The sequence below is a fragment of the Megascapheus bottae genome, chromosome X (genome assembly GCF_031878675.1).
Source record: "Megascapheus bottae isolate mThoBot1 chromosome X, mThoBot2.hap1, whole genome shotgun sequence".
In the NCBI taxonomy this organism is placed as follows: Eukaryota; Metazoa; Chordata; class Mammalia; order Rodentia; family Geomyidae; genus Megascapheus; species Megascapheus bottae.
Window position 1 is genome coordinate 91,761,744 of NC_143547.1, and position 25,597 is coordinate 91,787,340.

Below are 25,597 nucleotides of genomic sequence, written 5' to 3' on the forward strand. Positions count from 1 at the left end.
TATAAGCCATGCCCATTCTTATTTAATCTTTGGTCAGTGACCAATATGTATCTGGAGAATGAATAAACAGTACCGTAGTATTGTTTGTAAACAATAGGCTCATAGGTGAGCTCAGTCATTGATTTACACAGGAGTAGAATTGCTGCTGGTATCCTAGTGGAAAATACTGAAAAATAGCAAAGGAGTTATTCTTAGTTGACAAAGCAATTGAATTTGCTGGGCTGGGATGTAGCTGAGAAGCAAAGTACTTACCTAGCAAGTACAACATTCTGGGTTCAATCCCAAGTACCAAAAAAGAAAAAAAAAAGAAAAGAAAAAGGAGAAGAAGGGCCAGTAGAATGCTTGAGTAGTATGCATGAAGACCCAGGTTCAATTCCTCAGTACCACATACATAGAAAAAAGCTGGGGCTGCGAGTTTGGCGTAGTGATAGAGCGCTTGCCTAGCATGCATGAAGACCCAGGTTCTATTCCTTAGTACCACATGTATAGGGGAAAAAAAGCTGGAAATTGTGCTGTGGCTCAAGTGGTATTGCTCTGTCCTTGAGAAAACCCAAGGACAGTGCTCAGGCCCTGAGTTCAAGCCCTAACATTTGCAAAAAAATTTTTTAAGAAAAAAGAAAAGAAATTGAGAGTTTTCCCCACAGTTGTGAGGCTTAAACTCAGGACCTAGGAATGGTCCCCGAGGTTCTTTGTTCAAGGCAAGCATTCTAACAGCTCCACTGCTGGTTATCCTAGTGCTTGATTGGACTTTCCTACCCAAGCTAGTTTCAAATTATGCCTTCCCATGATGTATTTTCTGATTAGGCTGCACAGAGTACAGTGATCTGAGCAGGTAATGTAATTCTACTAGAGCAAGTGATCTATTGCAGTGAAGATTTGTTTAGCTGGTTTTCTTCCTCATTCAAATAAAAAAGATTCATTGGAGGCAAGAATTTTGCCTTCTTTCTCTATTTTTTATCTCTTTACCTAGAGCATTATTGAGAAAAAATTATGAGTAAAAAATGTATTGGTGTTGGAGGCTCAGGTCTGTAATCTTAACTATTCAGGAGGCTGAGATCTGAAGATTGTGGTTCAAACTCAGCCCAAGCAGCAAGTCTGTGACTCTTGTCTCCAATAAGCCATCTGAAAAAAACAGAAGCAGAGCTGTGTCTCAATGTGCTGCAGCACTAGCCTTGAGTAAAAGAAAACTCAGCATCAGTGTCCAGGCTCTAAGTTCAAGTCCCATGACCAAATAAATATACAAATAAACCAAAATTTATAAAAGAAAGAAATAACGTGTTTAAGTTATACAGTTTGATGGGGCTTTTCTTTTTTGAGATTAGGTCTCATGATGTAGTCTACACTGGCTTTGAACTCTTTATTTTCCTGCTTCTTGCCTCCCAAGTGCTAGAATTACAAGCTTAACCATCATATTATACTTCGACTTGATGCATTGAAAAACAAATATGTCTTGTTTCTTTTCCAGTATCCAGTGTCTGGCCTATTACGTGGCATAGAAAAGATGTCTGAAAATTCCTGCTGAATGAATGACTGGAGACCAATTGTAGGCAAAGAGCTCTGTCCAGTAATGAAACTAGATGAGACTTGTATATATGAGGGCAAATGAAATCAGGGCAATTGATGCTGCTATAATGAAGATTAAGTAGGTAATCAGTTCTTCCAGAATGTAACCAAAGAGATGTAATTGAATAAATAACTTTAGGTTTAGAAAGTAGATGAAAATGGCTGGAAATGTGGCTTAGTGGTAGAGTGGTTGCCTAGCATGCATGAAGCCTGGGTTTGATTCCTCAGTACTAGAAGTGGTTCTTTGGCCCTAGTAGTAGGGTGCTAGCCTTGAGAAGGCCCAAGGACAGTGCTCAGATCCTGAGTTCAAGTCCCAGGATTGGCAAAAAAGAAAAAAAGAAAAGAAAAAAAAAGAAAGCGTATTTGTGTGAGTGTACTTGAGAATCAATAAGAGATTAATAGATCCCTGTTAGACACACAAGCATTCAGAACAGGCTATCACAATCTGACTCCTTTCTGTAGCCTTTGAAATAACAGCCTGCTGTTGTCAGTCATTGCTAATGGAAACTGGCTCCCAGAGTTGGACTTGAAAAATCACTGAAGTCACCTATGTCTTGCTTTCTTGAACTGTCTCTGTAGTTTCTTTTTACCATTTAAGACATTATAGCAATTTGTAATCTATTTCTCATTTTCTTGCTACATTGTAAATAGTTCAAGGCAACAAGGTGTGTCTTTTTCATTACAATGTCCTGCCTTTCATTCCAATGTCCTGCCTTAGCCTAGCCCTTTGTAAATTAGAGGCAGAAGATATTTGTATCTGTGTGTGTGTGTGTGTGTGTTCATGGGTGTATGCTAGTAGTATTGGGGCTTGAACTGGGGGCCTGGGTGTGTGTGTGTTCATGGGTGTATGCTAGTAGTATTGGGGCTTGAACTGGGGGCCTGGGTGCTGTGTTTTAGGGTTTGTTTTTCTCAAGGCTGGTGTTGTACTGTTTGAGATACGGTTTCACTTCCAGCTTTTTGCTGGTTAACTGGAGGAAAAATGCAGTCTTATGGAATAGGTTTTCCTGGCCAGGATGGCTTCAAACCATAATCATCAGGTTTCAGTCTCCTGAGTATCTAGGATTACAGGTGATAGCCACTGTGTCTAGCAAACATGTTTTCTATAGTGTTTATGACAATATACTGAATTTGTTTCCTTGTTTGTCTCTTGTTTTAGACCATGAGTTTAAGGGTGGAGTATGAGCTATATTGATATGTGTCACCTTTGTGTATTAAACAGTAGTTTTGGAAATGGCTATTGTATCAACATTTGTTTAAATGAATGCAAGGAAAAATGAACGAGAGAGAGAGAGAGAGAGAGAGAGAGAGAGAGAGAGAGAGAGAGAGAGAGAGAGAGAGAGAGAGAGAAGAGAGAGGTGTGGTTTGGCATAACCTGAAAAGATAGTGTATGAGTTTTATATTTTTCACTTACATAATTATCTTTGTCAGCCTCTTAGCTTCTAAAGCTGATAGAACATGATGTTGGTGGACCTGTTTTTTACATATACCATAAATGTTTGGAATACACAATCTGGATCTTCTCCCAAAAATATAGCCACTCTTTCTTAAAGTACAGAGCCTTGATACAAGGAGGAGTTTTTGCAGGTAAATAATGAGTGATTTGTTCATTTTTGTGGTATACCTATTTGAATGGGATTGACACTAAACTACACTCACTGTCTTTTTGTGGATTACATTTTAAGGTGAACATTACAGAGAAAATGTAGAAGGTTCACACAAGAGTGGAGATATTAAAACAGTGGAAATAGACCTTCGCTGCAAAAGAAATGAAAACAAGAGTTTCTTTTCCTTAAAGAATGTATTTAAATGTTCAGCAGTGTTAAAAAAAAAACAAAAAAAAACGACTGGCTTGCAGTCTGTGAGGCCAGAAGTAAATAAGAAAAGTTGCTTTTTATAATAGAGTATTGTATGTGCCCAGGTATCATTGTCTGTAATTTATATATTATATCAACCCCTTTTTCACAACAACCTTTTGACATGTATAACATTATGTTCTCCATTTTGGACGAGATGAATCTGAGGGACAGAGAGGTAATGTAATGTGATCAAGGTCATTCAGCTGGAACTGAGGGAACAGAGATTCAAATTCAAGTAGACTGTTTCCACTATATGCAAGACAAAAAGGTATGTTTTAGGCTTTTGCTTTATCTGCGTGTTGTAAAGGAGAGTGCTTATGTTGCCTGACTGTGCCAACCCAGGGATATATAAAGGGTGTGTTGTACGCCAGGGGACAGTACATAGTAGTACATTCTTTGGTTGCAGTGTCTCATTCTTCACCATAAATCAGGGACATATGCTTATATTCGTATTTGCATGATAAAAATGAGGGTTAAGGTGTAGAGGTTAAAATGATTTGCACAAGGACTGAAATGTAGGTAGACTAAGTACATATGAGTTCCTGTCTTTGCGGACAGTAAAACGAGGCGACCAGAGGACCTCAAAGGGATACCACGAGACTACAATGAAATAATGGATGTGGAAGGGCCTGGGTGAGCAAGTGCAAGGGATCTCAGGCCTATTTATTTGAATCACTGTTGCCATGTGGCTACCCAAAATTCGCTTGCAATGGTTTTTTGTCGCTAACTCTACTCCTTCTCCTTCCAACTTCAGGGCAATCTTGCGATCTCTTTCTCTCGGGTCCCTTAGATGCTGCCCCAAACAGTCGGCGGAGCGGCGGAGCGGAGAATAGAAGGTAGGCGCTCGAGCAGGAGGCGGGGTCTGCTACCCGATCCGTACAGAGAATGGCCTATGCACATGCGCCGTGTCCTCATTGCTTCCACCTCCCTGTTTCTGCAGCCAACCAAAGTCCGCAGCACGCTCAGGACGTATCAACGCTATGTGGGTCGTGTGCGTGCACAAGGGAGGGGGAGGCGACGTAAGGGCGCTCGGCGAGCCTGTCTCTCCTCGAATGAAAGGAAACAACCTCCGGCGACAGAGCCCCGCTCTCAGGCAGTGCTGGAGAACGGAGACCGACTTCTTTCTCTTTCCCCTCATTGGCGCTTCTCTCTTGCCATCCGCCTCGGGGCCCTAGTGGTGAGTACCCAGGGAACCCAGGGCCCCCCCCATTCTCTGCCAGGCGGGAGAAGACAAGGAGGATGGCGGTAGCCAGGCCGCCGCCCCTGCCTGTTGTTAAGGGGCGACTGTTGGTGGTCTTCCTTTATTGTCAGGAACCCCAGAAGCGCCGCTCATTGGAGGCACTTGACACCATGGCTGCTAAGAAAGTGCTTTGGGGGTACCTGGGGGAAGAAGGGAAGCTTATGCCTTGACTTCAGGGGTGGAGGGTGCAACCTTTGAGAAGGGGGGGGGAGAAAAAAAACTAGGATTTTTTTTTTAAGTCTTTGACGGTTGCCTTCGAACATGTTTTGGGAAAGACGGTGACTCCCGCTTTAGAAAGTGGGAAAAGAATTGTTAGCATGGCAATGAGGGTTTTTGCCTTTACGGAATGAAGGGGAAAAAAACTCCCAGGGTAGGGAAATGAGGGGTGAAACTGATGGAGAAAAAGCAAGGACCACCTCCTGGGGGAGGGGGCGTAGGGAAAATGGGGGGGTGCTGTTTGGCCACCTTGGGGAAAGCGTGGTGAAAGGACGATGAGGAGACCCCGACTTAAACACGGAAAGGGACCTGCTGAAGTGTTTTAGAGCAAGAGACTTTCTCTCGAGTTTTATCTAGCGCCTGGATTACATAGAGATCGTGGAATCGAATTGTGCAATGGGAGAATAAATAACGGAGAAGATTGGGTATGCTAGCTTTACCTTCCTTTATTATGATATAGGCTAGCAGCCATGGTACTCTTTTGCAATTTCCATGCATTTCAATATTCCAAGTGGAAGTTCAAACAATCGCTTGGGTTTCACAGAATCCTTTTTTTTTCTTTTTATTTGCTTACTACATAATACCAGATCATATTCATATAGCTTAAATTCTTTCTCTACTCCTTGGGTTTGAAACAACTGGAAAATTCCTTTAGTTTCCTTTTGAATAACCGCAAAAAAAAAAAAAGGAGTACGAAACATGTAACAATATCGTGCAACCAAATTCAGGTGCCCTTCCGGTACACCTCTTACGGATTTCTTTCTCTACACTCTAACTTTTCCTAACTGTATCTTCTCGACGATCGCGTTGATGTATCTGGATCTGTATATTAAATTTTGGCTTGCGTAGGGAATGTTTTATTCTTCCGGAACTGCAGTTTTTGTTTTGTTTTCTTTTTCTCTGAAAATGTTCTTTCAGATAGCAAACACTGAATGAGCCCTCAACTTCGTGAATGCTGTCCTCGATGTTTCAAGCCATTTCTACCTTGGTACCTCCTAAGCATCTTGGAAAAATCAGAAATGTTATTGATTGCTTCAACCTGCCTAATCTGCTTTTTTCGTATTCAGTTAGACGTTTCAATTATAATTTCCATGCTATTATTGCTATCTTTTTATTGCTACTTTCCTACTCTGTCCGTAATTTCAGATTTTTTTTTAAAGGAAAAGGTTTTTTATTGTTGGGAGCGAGCACCAAACTTTGATCGCTGGTAGCCCCGAAAAACCTTAGTACACTTAAGGGAAAATACCATATATCTTGGAATCATTACCACACTCTTAGTAATGTTCTTCGGAATGCCCTAATTTTACTTACAAGAGACCACAAATGTGACAGCATGAGATAAAAATCTGTATGTCTCTGATAGACATTTTTGCCAGGACTCATTGTTTCCATGATGTTCTCCACTTCATGTTTTATAAAGGAAGGAGGCTGTAAAACATCATTAAGATATGCACAGACGCATTATTTGAATTTTAGTGGAAAAATCCATTTAGTCATTACATATTGGGGAAACTTTTAAAACTGGTTTCTTACACTTTTTTATGCAGCTCTGTTCACTCTACAAATTATATTTAAAGTCATTACAGGGAAATACAAAAGAACATTTTGGAATGAAGAATAAGGAGTAGCTTTCCCCCCCCCTCTTTTAAATTTTGGTGTCTTTCATATCTAGAAAAGCAAATTCTCAAAATTAGGATGAGAAATTTACCTGTTTATTAATTGAATGACAAATAATTCAACATGGATAGAATTTGGGGAAATTTCATTTTAGAATTAAATTTTACAGTAAAAAGTAAATTTCCACTCTCATATTTTTACTTGCCTTAGAGCAGTTTTATACTCAGTGCTAGGATTGTGTACAAATTGCATATTAAAGATATCTATGCAGATTAGATTTACAATGGGCGCCTTGCTTTCTACTGGCCAGGATGGCCGGCAGAAATGCTGAATACATCATGGTGACTTCAGAATGTCTGTTCTTCTTTCATGATAATAACAAACACTAATATAACACTTGAATAGCAGATTTTGATGCTGTTTGTGAATTTTGCTGTTTTGCATAATTCTGAAAATTTGGGCACTTCTATTCTTGATAAAGCAACTGAACACATATTTGCCTGAGCAAATGCAGACACACTTCCCCTTTTGTTTCTTTTGTTTCTCTGTTCTATCTTTTTCTCTTTAATCCTAAACAGAATCCTGCCTCTTTTCAATCAGGTTCAGAGTTTATACTCAGTGCTGTGAATCCAGTACTATTAAAAAGTATCTCATGCCACTGGGAAGACTGAGGTATTTAAAATTGTGGACAGCCTTAAGACTTTCTTAAAGTCATCAAGGCACACATTTACTTGTCAGATCTATTAGACTTCTGTTGAAAAAAGAAAATACTAGATGACATAAATTAATGAGAAGATATTTTCTTGATAACTTCACATAAAATTTTAATGAGTTATCTAAATTTTTATGTTGAATAGCATTCAATGGTTTGGAGACACAAGATTATCTTGCTGGTCCTATTACAGGTGAAGAGATACTTCTCACAAGGCTACTGTGCACTGTTAAATGAGTCAATGTTTTTTCAGCATAGTTTTTAAGGGTTAAATGTGCAAAAAAAATGAAATAATTTAATAAACGTATTTAGTTTGAGATTTTATTGATTGTGATGTGGTTTATTGCATACTGGGTGTTGAATTTCTTAGGCTTGGAATAAGTACACAGGCTCTTAAGAATTGATGTTGAAAATGATCATTTAAATCTGAAGACGTCCGTGTTACACCTTTTCTTTCCCTTTTCTTTTGTCTGTGCTACCTATAATTATCATTTGAACAAATATAAGCTCATTCAGAAAAAAATGCCTTCCACTAAGCAGTGTTATACTAATTGACATATGGAATTACTGCAGTTAGAATACCTCTGACTTTAATTAATAAGTAGGCATGAAGTAAATCTCAATCATATAGTATATACCTTTTATGTAACTGGGTCCTAACGCTTGCATTTGAGGACACATTTTTGTGTAAAATGAATAGAATACAAATAAAAAATCAATGTATTAAGAATTATTTACATTATTTTTTTAAATTTGAAAATAACTCAGGTTTTTAAAAATAAGTTCTCCAAAGCCATGGTTAAGTAAATTCATTTTTTTCTAGTAATTAAAAATACTTTAGTAATATGTGAACTTAAGGAAATTGAGCAGTTATAGAATTCTGTTCCCTCTGGATATTGTGTAGCTTTCTTAGTAGTTTTTGTTCTTCTCTTAGATACATAATTCTTTATTTCCTTGATAGGTACCTCACTGTACTTAAAATGTTCTTACTAACTGCTACCAACGGATGATGATTTAGTATTGTACATTGTTCTTTTCTTCATTTTTCCCAGGCTATCTTCAAGCTCTCATTCCTCCTTTTCAACCTCCCAGGTCCTATGATAATCAAGTATGCTCCCATGCCTGGTTACATTTTACAATTTTTTTGATCCTAGTCTCTGAAGGGCACTGTCACTGAGTTTTCTTTTCTTTTGCTGAAGACTAGTGCTCTGCCACTTGAGCTATAGCTCTACTTCTAGCATTTTATGGTAATTAATTGGAGATGAGAGTCTCATGGACTTTTCCTGTCTGGGCTGGCTTTGAACTACAGTTGTCAGATCTCATTTTCCTGAGTAGCTAGTATTACAGGCATGAGCCACTAGGACCCAGCTGAGTGTACATTTTTTACCAACAAAAAGTAATTATTTCACATGGTCCTAATTTGAAAGCAGTTAGATTTTTTTCAATTTCTCTACACTTGATTTAATGGTTTTTTTCCCCTTTTGGTGACTCTCTCTCTCTCTCTCTCTCTCTATCTCTCTCTCTCTCTCTCTCGCTCTCTCGCTCTCTCTCTCGCTCTCTTTATGTCTCTGTCTGTCTGTCTGTCTCTCTCTGTGTATAATTGAAATAATCTTGGGTTTTGATATTTACTAAGTAGCCATTTTAAGTGTACATATTAAATCCTAGATCAAACAGTCAACTACTTACGGAACTCTGTACAAATTGATTTTAAAATGTAATTAACTATTTGTTGCCATTCTTCCTCTCTGTAGCATTTCTTGAGGCTTAAAGTGACATTCTAACAGCAATATAAAAATCATGTCAAGCTCAATTGAACAGAAAAAAGGGCCTACGAGACAGCGCAAATGTGGCTTTTGTAAGTCAAATAGAGACAAGGAATGTGGACAGTTACTAATATCTGAAAACCAGAAGGTGGCAGCACACCACAAGTGCATGGTAAGTATCTGGGCAGTCTCTCTAAACCATCAAGCCATTCCTAAGAGAGCAGCTTCATAGTGTATGAGTATTTCTCAATACAGAAATAAAGCCACTCAGTGAAGAAATGGTTTTGTCACTAATGTTCTGTTGTGTTTAGTAGACCACTTATTGTTAAATTTAACATCTTCCTTCTGGTTTTAGTAGAACAACTTTAAATGTAGCTCTACATATATAAATCTTATTTTCTTTATGTAATTTATAGCTCTTTTCATCTGCTTTGGTATCATCACACTCTGATAATGAAAGTCTTGGTGGATTTTCTATTGAAGATGTCCAAAAGGAAATTAAAAGAGGCACAAAGCTGGTAAGTTGGTATTTCTGCCTCTTGAGTATAAAAATTAGTTTAAACTCATTAAAGAAGAAATTGCTTATTTTAGAATGTATTGCATTATTCACTGAGTAGAATTATAAATTGAAGGTTTTTAGAAAAATATTCCCTAGCCCATTAAATGGAAAGCTGGATTTAATTTATTTACCACTCAACAAAAAAAGGAGTAAATCAATATTTATATTATTCAAATATTTTCCTTTTGAAAAAGAATAAAAATCTTTATACAGGCCATGATTACTTACAAAACAAGCCATTTGTTTAATTTGCATATACCAATTAGTCTTCACATATGTGTTTTTAAAAATAATCCTGGCATGTTTTTCTCTTCCACCTTCACTAAAATTATTATGGTTATTACAAAGGAAGATGACAGGACCATGTCAACATGAAAATGATCCCACTTTTTGAGCAGAGTATTTTACTGTGGTTTAGCTATATGATTTAGCACTTAGGACTTTGGATAACCTGTGGTGAATTATACAATTGTTTCTATGCAGCAGCACATAGATCATGTAATTTGTTACTTTCATGACCAGTGACCACACTGGTAGGATAGTGTATTACTGTATTAGAAATGGAGTGTCATCTCAATTGATATTTGTGATAATGATGATTTGGAACATCATTGAATTAATTGAAGGATTTATTTTCAAGTAGCTACTTTTCTTTTTTAAGCCCTTTATTTAAATAATATCCATTAAGTTACCTTCATTAACTTCACTATCAAGTGTTTCACTGTTTTAAATAGTTTTCTGACCAGCTTTATAGGACTCTTTCATATAACCATTTTAGTTTTAATGACACCTTAACTGTTTTTTGTTTTTGTTTTTGTTTTTTTGCCAGTCCTGAGTGAACTCAGTCCTGGAAAGTATTCCCGAACTTCATTTGCACAAGGCTGGCATTGTACCACTTGAGCCACAGCACCACTTCTGTGTATGTGTTAACAAGGAATCAAACCCAGGACATTGTGCATGCTAGACAAGCATTCTACCACTAGGTCACATTCCTGGCCCCATGAAAATACTTTATCATTCTATTGCCACCCTGTAAATAGATAGCAATAGTAAGTTTCACTTTTTTTTTGCCAGTCCTGGGCTTGAGCTCAGGGCCTGAGCACTGTCCTTGGACTTTCTCAAGGCTAGAGCTCTAACACTTGAGCTCCAGCACCAGCACCACTTCCAGCTTTTTTTTATGTATGTGGTACCGAGGAATCGAACCTGGGCCATCGTGCATGCTAGGCAAGAACTCTACCACTAGGCCAAACTCCCGGCCCCAGTTTCACTTTTTTTGTTGGTAGTAAAGTTTGAACTCAGGGACTTGTACTTGCTGAGAAGATGCTCTAACACTTAATCCACACCCTAGCTATTTTTGCTTTAATTTTGGCATGAGGTTCTTGAGTTTTGCCTGAAGCTAGCCTCAGAGAATTGGTCCTCTTCCTTATTCGTCTTGTCAACCCACACTTACACATGTGAACCACCGTACTAAACTCTGTATGTCTGTATGTGTGTATGTGGGGTGCACATACCCACTTGTGCTCACACATGTGTACACCAGGCCTAGGGCTTAAATCAGTGCCAGGAACTGGGTATTTTTTTTCTCAAGGCTAGCACTCTACCACTTGAGCCATAGCCCCACTTCCAACTTTTTGGTGGTTAATTGGAGATGAGAATCTCACATACTTTCCTGCTGTGCTAGCTTCAAACCCTGGTCCTCAGATTTCAGCTTTCCTGAGTACCTAGGATTACAGGCATGAGCCACTAGTGCTAGCTCACACTAAGCTTTTGTGTTGAGAGGAGTATTTTAATTGGAGATAAGAGACTTATGGACTTTAGGGACCCAGAGTTTGGCCTAGTGGTAGAGTGCTTGCCTAGCATACATGAAGACCCAGGTTTGATTCCTCAGTCCCACATACATAGCAAAAAGCCAGAAGTGGTACTGTGGCTCAAGTGGTAGAGCTCTGACTTTGAGAAAGCCCAAGGACAATGCTCATGCCCTGAGCTGAAGCCCAGGACTGCCAAAAAAAAAGTCTTATGGACTTTAGGGCCTAGACTGGCTTTGAACCATGATCCTCAGATCTCAGCCTCCTTAGTAGCCAGGATTACAGGTGTGAGCCACAGTACCTGGCAGGAAACTGTATTTTTAAAAAATCCCAGTCATTCTGGCACCAGGAGTTTGGCCTAGGGGTAAAGAGCTTGGCTAGCATGCAGGAAGACCCGGGTTTGATTCCTTAGTACCACATATATTAAAAACAAAACAAAACAAAACAAAAGAGCCAGAAGTGGTGCTGTGGCTTAAATGTTAGCTCTCTAGCCTTGAGAAAGCCCAAGGACAGTGTTCAGGCCCAGAGTTCAAGCCCCAGGACTGGGAAAAAATTATCCCAATTCTGACATTTTTTAGTTGGGTGATCCTGAATAACTTACTCCTCTAACCGTGTTTCCTTTACCTGTAAAAAAGATAATGCTTGAACTCACCTTACAAAATTATTTAAAATAGAGAATATATGTGGGTGGTTTCCACTGCACTGATTATGTGTGTGTATGTATACATACTCTTGTGCATATCACTGAACACTAATACAAAGCATACTAGGGCTGTCTATGTATGTCTGTATGTATGTATTTAGTTATGGTGGTAGGGACTGGACCCAGGACCTCATAGGGGTCTGGTTTGGGAGTTTGAACATAGGGCCTGGGCCTGGTTGCTATCTTGAGCTCTTTTCTTTTTTTCCAGTCATGGGGCTTGAACTCAGGGCCTGGACACTTTTTGTTCAAGGCTTGCACTCTACCATTTGAGCTACAGCTCCACTTCTGGCCTTTTCTGAGTATGTGGTATGGAGGAATTGAACCCAGGGCTTCATGCATGCCAGGCTAGTACTCTACCACTAGGCTATGCTTCAGGCCTTCTTCTTTTTTTTTTTTTGGTGGGTCATGGGGCTTGAATTCTGGGCCCAGGCACTATCCCTGAACTCTTCAGCTCAAGGCTACTGCTCTACCACTTTGAGCCACAGTACTACATCCAGTTTTCTGATGGTTAATTAGAGGAAAGAGTTTCATGGTCTTTACTGCCGGGCTGGTTTTGAACAGCCATGCTCAGATCTCAGCCTCCTGGGTAGCTAGGATTACAGGCATGAGCCACCAGCACCTGGCTTGTCCTAAGCTTCTTATGCTCATGACTGGCATTCTACCACTTGAGTTACAGCTCTTCTTCTGGATTTTTTAAAATATTAATTTGCTTTATTGCTATTCTAGAGGTGATGTACAGAAGAATTTCAATTACTTGAGTCAGGTCATGAGTCCATTTCCTTTCATATGGTGTCTTCTGTTCTCTCCTCTCCCAGTCCCTCCCTCCTAGTTCCACTCACAAGTTGTATAGTTCAGTTTCTTCAGTGTCCAGTGACCTCCACTGCTGCACTTTTCACACGTTCCCTTGGGTTTTCCTAAGGGGAGACTTTTGGGTTCTCCCCCACCCTCCCAAAGATATACACATGAACATACCATACAGAAGGTAAAAAAGGCAATCATCAAAAACTAAAAACTTCAAAAATAAAGAATTTTTTTCCATATCTTAGAGTTCATTTTAGTATGTATATCATTTTATTTATATTTTTTTTCACTCCTGGGACTTGATGAACTCAGGGCTTGGGCACTGTCCCTGATCTTTTTGCTCAAGGATAGCATTCTACCACGTGAACCACAGCACCACTTCTGGCTTTTTGTGTGTATATGGTACTGAGGAATCGAACCCAGGGCTTCATGCATGCTAGGCAAGAACTCTACCACTAAGGCACATTCTCAGCCCATTATTATTTTATATAAACATGAAGAGACACTTAGGCATAAGCCATTGTGTTTCTATCCTAAGAGTATGTTCTTCTGGTCTCACTGTGTGTGAGTATGGAATCCTGTATAATTTATCATATCCGTGTGTATTTTAGATGTAACTTCCACATATCAGAAAGAACATGGACTGTTTGTCTTTGAGCTTGACTTACCTCACTTAACATGATGTGTTCTAGTTCCATCTACTTCCCTGCAAATGACATTGTTATTATTATTGTTATTGTTATTATTAGTGGGTCATGGGGCTTGAACTCGGCCTGGGCTCTGTCCCTGAGCTCTTTAGCTCAAGGCTACCACACTACCCCCGGGCCTGGGCAGTGTCCCTGAGCTCTGCAGCTCAAGGCTACTGCCCTACCCTTGAGCCAAGCCCCACTTTCCATTTTCTAGAGGTTAATTGGAGATAAGAGTCTCAGGTCCTTTTGGGCCTGGGCTGGCTTTGAACCTTGATCCTCAGATCTCAGCCTCCTGAGTATCAAGGATTACAGGGATGAGCCACCATGAATGGCCAAATGACATTATTTTATTCTTTCTAATGGCTTTGTAAAATTCCATTGTATATAGATATCACAATTTTTGATGCATTCTATTATGGAACATCTGGGTTGTTTCCATCACTTGGCTATTGTGAATAGTGCAGCGATGAACATACCTGTACAGGTGTCCTTATCATATCCTGGGTTATGATGGTCAGGGTACATGCCTAGGAGTGGTATGGCTGGATCATAGGGAAGGTCTATTTTTAGTTTTTTGAGAAATCTCCAGACTGCCTTCCAGGTGGTTGTACTAGTTTACATTTCCACCAGCAGCTCAGTAGAGTTCCTTTTTCCCTGCCAACATTTGTTGTTCAACTTCACAATGTTGGCCAAACTTATTGGCTCTTCTGACATTTTTGGTAGTTTATGGAGATAAGATTCTCACAGACTTGCCTGCTTAGGCTAGCTTTGAATCTTGGTCCTCAAAATCCCATCCTCCTGAGTGGATAGGGCATGAGTATCAGGCCTATGTTTTTATAACTGCTGCACACACATTATATAACCTTAACAAATCACGAACCTTCTCTTTTTACCAACTGTCAATAGATAATGCACTATTAAAAACTGCTATGAAAGATGTAAAGGATTTCTTCAGTGGATTCCATCCCTAGCATCACTTTAAAACTAGTCATCACTGGGGCCCAGAGCATGGCCTAATGGTAGAGTACTTGCCTAGCATGCATGAAGCCCTGGGTTCAATCCCTTAGTACCACATAAACAGAAAAAACTGGAAGTGGTGCTGTGGCTCAAGTGGTAAAGCTCTAGCCTTGAGAAAGCCCAAGGACAGTGCCCAAGCCCTGAGTTCAAGCCCCAGGACTGGCAAAAAAATTTTTTTAAATCAACAAGCCGGGCGTGGTGGCTCACACCTGTAATCCTAGCTACTCAGGTGGCTGAGATCTGAGGATGGTGGTTCAAAGCCAGCCTGGACACTAAAGACCCATGAGACTTATCTCCAATTAACTACTACAAAACTGGAAATAGGGCTGTGGCTGAAGGAGTACGGTGGTAGTCTTGAGCTGAAGAGCTCAGGGACAGTGCCCACACCCAGAGTTCAAGCCCCATGACAAAAAAGAAAGTGATCACTTATTTCAGGAGCCAATTGCTACTGAGGACATTTAGCATTGAGGAGCAACAGTAAGAGTGTTATTAAGCCAGGGCATATAATTTTGCTTCCTTTCTTCTATCTTCAAATGTCACAATTTAAATAACTTCCATCAGGAATAGGAGACCAACATTTATATATTTTACTTTGAAATAATCTTTCTGGAGTCTTTTTACCTTCCACTTTGGTTCTTTTCATTATTTTGGATTTTAAAAGTATGTTTCCAGGTAACTGAAATTCTAGATTTTCATTTACTTGTCCTGGTATAGATTTGTCTAAGCAATAAAAGGGCCGGCCATAAATCAAATGGAAGGGAGAAAAACTGCAGAGCATTACATAGATTGATAAATTATATGTAATTGCCTTTTTGTGTGTGTGCCAGTCTTGTGAATTGAACTCAGGGCCTGGATGCAGTCACTGAGGTTTATTTTTATGCTTAAGGCTAGCAGTCTACCATTCCACCCCAACTCTACTTCCTGCTTTTTGCTGGTTAATTTGACATAAGAGACTTACAGACTCTTCTGCCTAGCTTTGAACTACAATCCTCAGATCTCAGCCTCTTGAGTAGCTAGTATTACAGGCATGAGCCAACAGGACCTTGCTATAATTGTCTCTTTTCTTTCCCTCCTTCCCTCCCTTCCTCCCTCCCTCCCTAATTCTCATTTTGTCAGCACTGAGACTTTAACTCAGGGCTGGGTGCTGTCCCTGAGATTCTTTTGTTCAAGGCTAGTACTCTACCAATTTGAGCCACAGCATCACTTCCTGTTTTCTGTGGTTCACTGGAGATAAGAGCCTCACAGACTTTCCTGCCTGGGCAGGCTTTGAACCATGATCCTCAGATGTCAGCCCCCTGAGTATCTAAGTTTACATGTGTGAGCCACTGGTGCCCAGTTCTCATTGCCTTTTGGAGGCCTTTTATCCTGTGAGCTTGTTTGCCATGGTTTCTGTTCATTTGCATTTCTTGGTGAAAAGTAGGTCATGAATACCCTTTGAAAATAATCAGAAGCAGGAGCACTGACTCCTGAGTAATTTCAGGACTGTTTTGCTATTGTCTTCAATGGTGTACACTTTTGCCCCACAGAAAAGAGGCTGAGGCTTGAGGTATGACACACGCACGCATACACACACACACACACACACACACACACACACACACACACGATCTGCTCAGTTTAAGTCTTGAGAGGATAGGAGCACTAAGAGCACTAAGTAGCACAGGAGATGCCAGTGTACGGTTCCTATGTTCTTTTAGCCATATGCATGTTTTCCAAGGTTTCCATCAAAAAATCAAAAGAATGCTCTTCATTGGACCTAGAGTTTGGCCTAGTGGTAGAGTGCTCACCTAGCATGCGTGAAGCCCTAGATTCGATTCCTCAGTAACACATACACAGAAAAAGCTGGAAGTGGCAAAAAATACAAATATTATTCTGCATAAACATATTCACCTCTCTTTTCCATCATTTGTCAGTATATAACCACCAAGATAGACCAGGAGATATTTGATAGAGTATACCATTTCTGTCCTTTGATGCCCTGATTTTGAAGTTTAGCCAGTTTTTTTTGCCAGTGCTGGGCCTTGAACTCAGAGCCTGAGCACTATCCTTGGGCTTTCGCAGGACTAGAACTCTACCACTTGAACCACAGTACCACTTCTGGGTTTTTTCTATGTATATGGTACCAAGGAATTGAACCTGTGTCTTCGTGCATGATAGGCAAGTACTCTACCACTAGGCCAAACTCCCAGCCCCTGATTTTGAAGTTTAGATACACACTTTCCTCAAAATGATTTCCAGATCCTGTTGGAACCATATGGAGACAGCACATCTGTACTGTCTATTCTGATTCTCCAGATAATTAGACAAGAAGCAGATTCCCAGGCAAATTTATAAATTACCATTGCTTTTGTGAATTTGTCTGACACTTGAGCAGTTTTTTTGAAGACTGTTATCTTTGAATATAAAGCTACATAGTAAGATCACTAAAAAGATTGCATTGGCTAGCTACTTTGACTAATTGGTACCTATGTCAGATTCTGTCCCAGATTGCAAGAACAGAAACAGTTTAGGAGGACATTTAATTCACCTTACTTAGCCCTAGGCAAGAATACCTTTAAGCCATTCAAGGTAATATTTTTGTCTGCTTTTTCTTCTTTGTGAAGGTGCTGGGCTTGAAGTCAGAGCCTTGCTCTCTTGATTGGCCTTTTTTTCTATTTTTTTTATTGTAATTAGTAAAAGGGTTACATGATATTTGCCAGATAGAAGGTGCATTAATTCACATACATTGATACCCTTTCACATGTCTTGGTACCCATTTCCCTCCCCAGTTGATTGGCCTTTTTTTAAAAAAAAATTTCACTGAAGGCTGAGACTACCACTTGTGCCACACCTCGACTTTCAACTTTTTCCTGGTTAATTGGAGATAAGAATTTCTGTCGAGCTGGCTTCAAGCCTCACATCTCATTCTTCTGAGTTTGCACCACTGGCAACTGGATATGTTCTTAAAGATGCCAGGAAATTATGAGTCTACCCAGCTAACCTGAAACAAGACCAGTGATACCTAAACTTCAGATTTGAGAAATTCATTTTTCTAAATAACTCCATCATATCTCAATTTAAACCATTTATTCTGGGTCTGTTTTCTTCTATGGAAATCTTGGGTCATTTCTAACTCATTAAAATGGTGCTTCAAGCCAGATGCTGTCAGCTGTAGCCTTTAACCCTAGCTACTCAGGAGCCTGAGCTCGGAAGATCACAGTTAAAGGCTAGTCTGGGCAGGAAAGTCTTGAGACTCTTATCTGCAGTTAACCACCAGAAAACTGAGAGGGGCACTGTGGCCCAAAGTAGTAGAGCCCTAACCTTGAGCAAAGTAGCTGAGAAATAGAGCCTAGGCCCTGAGTTCAAGCTCCATTACCAACAAAAAAGAAAAAAAATCCTTTATATACATGATGCTTTACACGACTCTTTCTCTTTTTCAAATGTGTCTTAAGAAATTCTTTGACTATCTTCTGCTTTTTCTAGAATACAAATAGCTAACATTTATTGACCACAATATGTACTTAAGGATGCAGTTATATATTTTAAATATGTGGTCATATTTAATCCTCACAATCTTATAATGTGATAGGAAAGTATTCTTGTGTGTGCATATGTGTGTATGCCTGACTTTGAGATTTTTTTTGGGGGGGGAAGGGTTAGCTGTGGGGCTTGAACTCGACCTGGACACTGTCCCTGAGCTCTTCAGCTTTAGGCCAGTGTTCTACCACTTTAAGCCACAGTATCATTTCGAGTTTTGGTGTAGTTAATTGGCCATAAGCGTCTCCTGGACTTTAATGCCCAGGCTGGCTTTGAACCATAGCCCTCAGATGTCAGCCTCCTGAGTAGCTGGGATTCCAGTCGTGATTCACCAGCACCCAGCTTGTCTTATTATTATTTTTTAAATCAGTCATGGGGCTTGAACTCTGGGCCTGGGCATTGTCCCTGAGCTCTTCAGCTCAAAGCTACCACCTTACCCCTTGAGCCACAGCGCCACTTCCAGTTTTCTAGTGATTGGTTGGAGATAAGAGTTTCTCGCCTTTGTGTAGTGCCTGGGCTGGCTTTGAGCCCCGATCCTCAAATCTCAGCCTACTGAGTAGCTAGAATTACAGGCATGAGCCACCGCACCTGGCTAGCTTATCTTATTTTGAATGGAACTTTCAGGTTGTTCAGCACCATTTGTTGATAGGTTTGTACTTTGTGTGGCATCTAGGCTATTTACATGACTTGTGAATAGAGCTGCCATAAAGTGGGGAATCCAGGTGCTTTTATTATTTCCTTTCTTGCAGTCTTTCAGATAAGTGCCCAGGACTAGTATCCTGACTCATAAGAAAGTTCTATTTTTCGTTTTCTGAGGAATCTCTATACTTTTTTCCCATAATGATTATATTAATTTATATTCTTCCAATACCATATTAAGATTGCTTCTTCCCCACATTCTTACCTGCATTTCTTATTGTTTATAATCATGATATTGGACATTCTGAATAAAGTAAGATGGAATGTTGTTTTTTTTACATTTTATTTACATTTATTTTTACTTTTAGTGTGCTCACAGAAAATTATTAATTTTTTGCCAGTTCTGGATCGAACTCAGGGCCTGAGCACTGTCCTTGGACTTTCTCAAATCTAGAGCTCTACCACTTGAGCCTCAGCGCCACTTCTGGCTTTTTTCTATGTATGTGGTACTGAGGAATTGAATACGGGTCTTTGTGCATGCTAGGCAAGCACTCTACCACTAGGCTAAACTCCCGGCCTCAGAGAAAATTGGAATATCCTGTGCAGGAATTTAAGAGCAATTTCTGTTAGCAAAGTTACATTCCATCTCTAAGTCTAATTGGTTAAACCTTCTCCAGTTTTTTTTTTTTTTGCCAGTCCTGGGCTTGAGCTCAGGGCCTGAGCACTGTCCTTGGACTTTCTCAAGGCTAGAGATCTACCACTTGAGCTTTAGCACCACTTCCACCTTTTTTCTATGTATGTCGTATTGAGGAATCAAACACGTGCCTTTGTGCATGCTAGGCAAACACTCTACCACTAAGGCCAATCTCCTGACCCCATCCTTCTCCAGTTTTGATAAAACACGATGCACATGATGCTACATAAAGCCACTGCATTTGAAGATTTTTTTCCTTCAAAGACAACTGAAAAAAGAAAGCATTATCTGTGGTAATAAAAACACACCACAGTATAAACACTAACCATTCCACTTATCACAGCTTGGTTGAGTTTAAAATTTGTGCACGCATGCGCGCACGCGTGTATGTGTGTGTGTGTGTGTGTGTGTGTGTGTGTGTTTTAAAAGGTTTAAGACAACTGCAGTTTTTTTTGTTTTTTTGCCAGTTTTGGGCTTGAGCTCAGGGCCTGAGCCCTGTCCTTGGACTTTCTCAAGGCTAGAGCTCTACCACTTGAGCCTCAGCACCACTTCTGGCTTTTTTCTATGTATGTGGTACTGAAGAATCGAACCCAGGTCTTTGTGTGCATGCCAGGCAACTACTCTACCACTAAGCCAAACTCCCTGCCCTAAATGATATTTCTTATAGATACTATGTATCTGTATCTATCTTCATTGTTGTTAGGTCACAGGGCTTGATCCCAGTGTCTGGGCACTGTCCTTGAGCTCTTTTGCTCAGGGCGACTGCTCTGCCACTTTGAGCCACCGTGCTACTTCCGGATTTCTGGTTCACTGGAGATCAGTCTCTCAGAGTTTTCTGCCCAGGCTGGCTTCAAACTACGCTCCTCAGATTTCAGCCTCCTGATTAGCAAGAACTACAGATATGAGCCAACAGCTCTGGACATATTGTTGTTGTCTTACTGCTGTGCATGTGCTTGCTTGTTTGTGGGTCCCTTTCTTAGCTATTTCATAAAACTTCTGTCTAGATTTTGTTTATATTATTATTGGTAGTACTGAAGTTTAAACTCAGAGTCTTGTACTTGCTGTACAGGTGTTCTACCACTTGAGCCGTAACACCCTCCTTGCATTTTTTACTTTTTTGGGGGGGGGTCATGAGGCTTGAATTTGGCCTGGGAGCTGTCCCTGAGCTCTGCAGCTCAAGGCTATCACCCTACCCTTGAGCCAAGCCCCACTCCCCATTTTCTAGAGGTTAATTGGAGATAAGAGTCTCAGGTTCTTTTGTGCTTGGGCTGGCTTTGAACCTTGATCCTCAGATCTCAGCCTCCTGAGTAGCTAGGATTACAGGCATTAGCTACCTTACCCGGCTTTTGTTATTTTTTTGAATAGTCTTGCTTTTGCCTGGGTCAGCTTGAATTGCAATCCTCCTGTTTATAGTTCTCAGGTGGCAGGGATGACAGAGGCACACCCTTGCACCCAGATTTTTGTTTATTGAGATAGAATCTTGTAAGCTTCTTGTGTAAGATTGCTATGAAACTCAATTCTCCTGATCTCTACCTCCCAACTAGCTAGAATTATAGGCACCCACCATCATCCTAGCTCAGTCCTTTTTTGTTTGAGTTGCAGCTCAAAAGTCCAGCTTTAGTTGGGCACAGTGGCTCACACCTGTAATCCTAGCTACTCAGGAGGCTGAGATCTGAGGATTGAGGCTCAAAGCCAGCCTGGGTACTAAAGTCCAACCTCAAGCTGAAGAGCTCAGGGACAGTGCCTATGCCCAGAGTAAAAGCCCCATGACTGACAAAATAAACAAACAAACAAGTTGAGCTTTGCTTCTCTGTCAGACTGTACAACCAGAATTTAGTGCACTTAGTATGTATCTGCAAGCTTTCCTTCCAACCTGTACTATGGACTCTGGGATAGTAAAAATATATATTCTCTTTGCCCACAATAGGATTATGAGGGAGTAATGTGTAGAAAACAGTTAGCATGGTGCTTAATTTCTTCTTTGTGCTCAAAAGTGTTCCACTGGCTGGGAGTTTGGCCTAGTAGTAGAGTGCTTGCCTAGCATTCACAAAGATCCAGGATTGATGCCTTGGTATCACATATAGAGAAAAAGCTGGAAGTGGTGCTGTGACTCAAGTGGGAAATCACTAGGCTCAAGAAAGCCTAAGGACAGTATTCAGGCCCTGAGTTCATGCCAGGACTGGCAAAAAAAGAAATTTAAAAGTGTCCCAACAAGTGGGCACTTATTACTGGATGAAGTTCAAGTAAGGAAAGGGCTAGGCTGGGAATGTGGCTTAGTGGTAGAGTGCTTGCCTAGCATGTATGAAGTCCTGGGTTTTGATTCCTCAGTACCACATACACAGAAAAGGCCAGAACTGGCGCTGTGGCTCATGTGGTAGAGCATTGACTAAAAGAAGCTTAGGGACAGTGCTTAGGCCCTGAGTTCAAACAAGAGGAAGAGGAGGAGGAGAAGGAAGAGAACAAGAAAGAGAAAGCTTTAATTAGATTGTGTGAACCCTTAATAGTAGGCTAGGTATAGGCTGACCAGGGAAGTCATGGAATAGCATAAACTTCCTATTTTTGCCAGACACTGGTGGCACATACCTGTAATCCTAACTACTCAGAAGTCTGAGATCTGAGCACTGCAGTTTGAAGCCAGCTCTAGGAAGAAAGTCTGTGAAGTTCTGCTCTGCAATCATTCAAAGCCAGAAATGGAGCTACAGCTCAAGTAGTAAAGGACTAGCCTTGAGCAAAATAACTCAGGGAGAGTGCTTAAGCCCTGAGTTCAAGCCCCATGACCAGCGCACAAACAATTTCTCTTTTGATTGATCATTATTTTAGTATTGCTAGAACCTTTGGCTGCTTGCAAAGGAGAGAAGTATAGATAGAAAAATTGTGTTGGTTATTGCTTCACAATGGTGGAAAGCTATGAATGCCTGAAAAATTACAGTTTTTATTTTTGTCCTCCACTTCCCCAATATGGTAGTGTATGGTAATGTTTCTTTCTATCGTTCTTTCTTTTCTTTCTTTCTTTCTTTCTTTCTTTCTTTCTTTCTTTCTTTCTTTCTTTCCTTTCTTTCTTTCCTTTCTTTCTCTCCTTTCTTTCTCTTTGGGGGGGGTGCTTGACTAAGGGCCTGGGTGCCGTCCCTAAGATCTTTCACTCGGGGCTAGCACTCTACTATTTTGAGCTACAGCACCACTACTGGTTTTCTGAGTAGTTTATTGTAGATAAGCATCTCAGACTTTCTTGTCCATCCTGGCTTTGAACTGTGATCCTCACAGCTCAGCTTCATGAGTAGCTAGGATTACAGGCATGAGCCACCAACATTCAGGTTGTATTTTTGTTTCTTTATACATTGTATTCATCAGTTAAATTTTAAAATTCATCCATCTATATCTTCGAGCCCAGTACAGTGTTAGGTACTTGGGATATAAACATGAGTAATGTAGCTTAGGTTTAGAAGTAACGAATGGTACAGGGTAGCTGAGAAAGAAGACCAGAGGTGATTTATCTGAGAAGTTAGAAGGCTCCATAGAAAGTAATGTTTGAACTGGACACTGGTAACTGGCACCTATAATCCTAGCTGCTCAGGAGGCTGAGATCTGAGGATAGTGGTTCCAAGTCAGACTGGGCAGAAAAGTCTGCTGCTAACCATAAAAATGCCAGAATTGGAGCACTAGCTTGAGTTGTAAAGAGTGCCAGCCTTCATTCAGTATATAAAACAACAGCAACAACAACAACAGAAGACTCAGGGATAGAGCCAAAGCCCTAGTCCAAGTACAAAAACTGTGACAAATGAAATGTGTTCTACCAGAAGTATGATGGTATGGAAAGTGAAGGAGGGAGGTAAAGTTTCAAGGAAAAGCCAAGTGCTTGACTTCATGCAGGCTGAGTGAGCAGCCACAGTGCTGTGCTGCTTCAGCAGACAATGAAGTCCTGAAAGCAGTAGTACATAAAGGGGGATAATTTGCAGACTGGTATCATTAGAAAAGATTCCTTAGTGACTTAACAAATGCCTTTGGCTGTACACCAGAGCCCTAGGACACTGGGAGGCATGCTTTGTTTGTTTGTTTGTTTGTAGACAAACTTTTTATGGGACAGGATCTTACTATTTAATCCAGGCCATTCTTGAACTCATGCTCTTCCTGCCTTAACCTCTTGTGTTGAGATTAGCGATATCTTCCCCCCTAGAAGCTATTTTTTTAAACAAATGATCAGATAATGTTAAGACTTTGCCAGTCATGTGATCTCAGTTGTAACCATAGACATTGCAAAGAGAAATAAAAAAGGGCTGTGTTCCAATTACACTGTATTTACTAAACAAGTGCTGCACTGGTTGGATCCTCAGGACAGCTGCCTTAGGGTATTTGGGGAAGAAAGGAAGTAAATATTGCTTGGAATGTTAAGGCCAGAGGATCTTCTGTTGAGGGTCTCAAAAAGAAACAAAACTAGGTTGGTTCATTATCATCTGTAGAACTCAATGTACATATATTGTGGATGTATTCATATAATCTGGAATTTTAAAAACTTCAGTTATGCCATGTAGGTGAATTTTTTTGTCAGTCATAAGGCTTGAACTCAGGACCTGCATGTTGTCCCTGAGCTTTTGTGCTCAAGGCTAGTGTTTTACTGCTTAATTAGCCACAGCGCCACTTCATGCATGCTAGACAAGCACTCTACCACAAAGCTACATTCCTAGCCCACGCTGTCTTTTTTTTTTAATGTACTTTAGCTAAGTCTTAGTCTTTGAGTTCCTTGCATCTCCACTCATGCATGACTTAGTTTCTGTAGGTCAGCTTGAGACTGATTATGTGGCACTCAGTAATCTAAGTTAGAATAGTATCCTCCTAGAATTGCCATGCAAAAGCCCAATAGGACAGACCCTCTTTTTTCCAGTTTCCCCACTTTGGAGCTGTAATTGTTGACTGAAGTTAACTTGGTTTACCAGAATCAAACTGAATACGAATGCTAAAAGAAAAATCACTAGCAGTTTTTGGCTGTCTTTTAAACAGGAATACAAAATTAAGATTGTCCATAGTTGGAAATTCTGCAGTTTACTTTCACACCTTCAGTATTTTACTATTGCAATACTCAAAAATATTGATTTTTTCCCCCAAAGGTCTTTTTTTAATGTATTAAAATTGTTTTGTTATTTAAGTAATTGTACAGAGGGCTTTCAATTCAACAAGTCCGTTTTTTCAGAAGGTCTGCTTTAATAGTTGTACAGTATCCTACCCGGTGAGTATAACATAATTAAATCATTCTCATTAAAGAGAAGAGTATGAAATTAGGTTATAAGTGAAATAAGCTGGGAGTTACATTTATACCTTTGTTGAGGGAAGGAAATTAGCTTTGAACAGCATATTTATAGATGGGTCAGGCCTTGGAGGCAGGGAAGGCAATACCCCATTGGTCTTTAAAAACTGTCAGGTTAGCTAGGCGCCTGTGGCTCTTGCCTATAATCCTAGCTATTGGACAGTGCTCTATCACTTGAGCCACAACTCCACTTCTGTTTTTTTTGTTGTTTGTTTATTGGAGATAAGGTGTGTGTGTATGCACATCCCCCCCCCCAATTAAAAAAAACCCTCTCTGGTTAACTTTCATTTTCCCACATTGGAAGTAGCCAGGGGTAGGATGTTAGCAAGCTGATAAATAGTGTCTCATAGTCATTCTTCTAAGGGACTAATATGAATAGGGACTGTTCAGTTGAAGTTTTGCTATCTTTATTTGGGTCTTGTCAACTGATACCTTGCTGTGGTGATGACAGTAATGATGGTTGTGGTTGGAAGGATCTCATTTCTAATTCTGTTTTCAAGAGATGTTCTCTGTTTTATTTCTATTTTCCCTAACAGCTTGAAAAGCCATACTAGCTACTTGTCTAGTTTCTGAACTTATTTACTCTGTGTGTGTATGTGTGTGTGTGTGTACGTGTGCACGTGCACTTACCAGTCCTAGGACTTGAACTTAGGACCAGGGTACTATATATGAGGGTTTTTTTTTTTCTAATTTTAATGTATAGAGGGGTTACAGTTATACTCGCCAGATAGAAGGTGCATTATTTCTCACACGTTGATACCCCTTATCATGTTTTTGTCCCCACCTCCTCCCTCCCCACACCCCCTCCCCTAAAATTTTTCCCCTCCTATTTCAAATAAACAAATGAACATATATATATATATATAATATACCAATTAACAAAGCCAGATACTGTAACAATATGAGATTAA

General features: G+C 40.1%; 1 protein-coding gene across 4 annotated transcripts in view; it reads left to right on the forward strand.

Annotated features, from left to right (window-relative positions):
- The first annotated feature begins 4,418 nt into the window (after positions 1 to 4,418).
- Phf6 (PHD finger protein 6) overlaps positions 4,419 to 25,597 on the forward strand; it is a 58,396-nt gene continuing 37,217 nt past the window's right edge. Inside the window, exons 1-3 of one of the 4 annotated variants that reach the window (XM_090325956.1) lie at positions 4,419 to 4,596; positions 8,956 to 9,139; positions 9,384 to 9,485. In XM_090325956.1, the coding sequence (XP_090182082.1) occupies positions 9,002 to 9,139; positions 9,384 to 9,485 (240 nt within the window). In that variant the 5' untranslated portion in view covers positions 4,419 to 4,596; positions 8,956 to 9,001. Of the gene's footprint in view, positions 4,597 to 4,879; positions 5,301 to 8,515; positions 8,601 to 8,955; positions 9,140 to 9,383; positions 9,486 to 25,597 lie in introns of those variants that run through there. The other 3 variants (XM_090325953.1, XM_090325955.1, XM_090325954.1) reach the window with 3 other exon arrangements.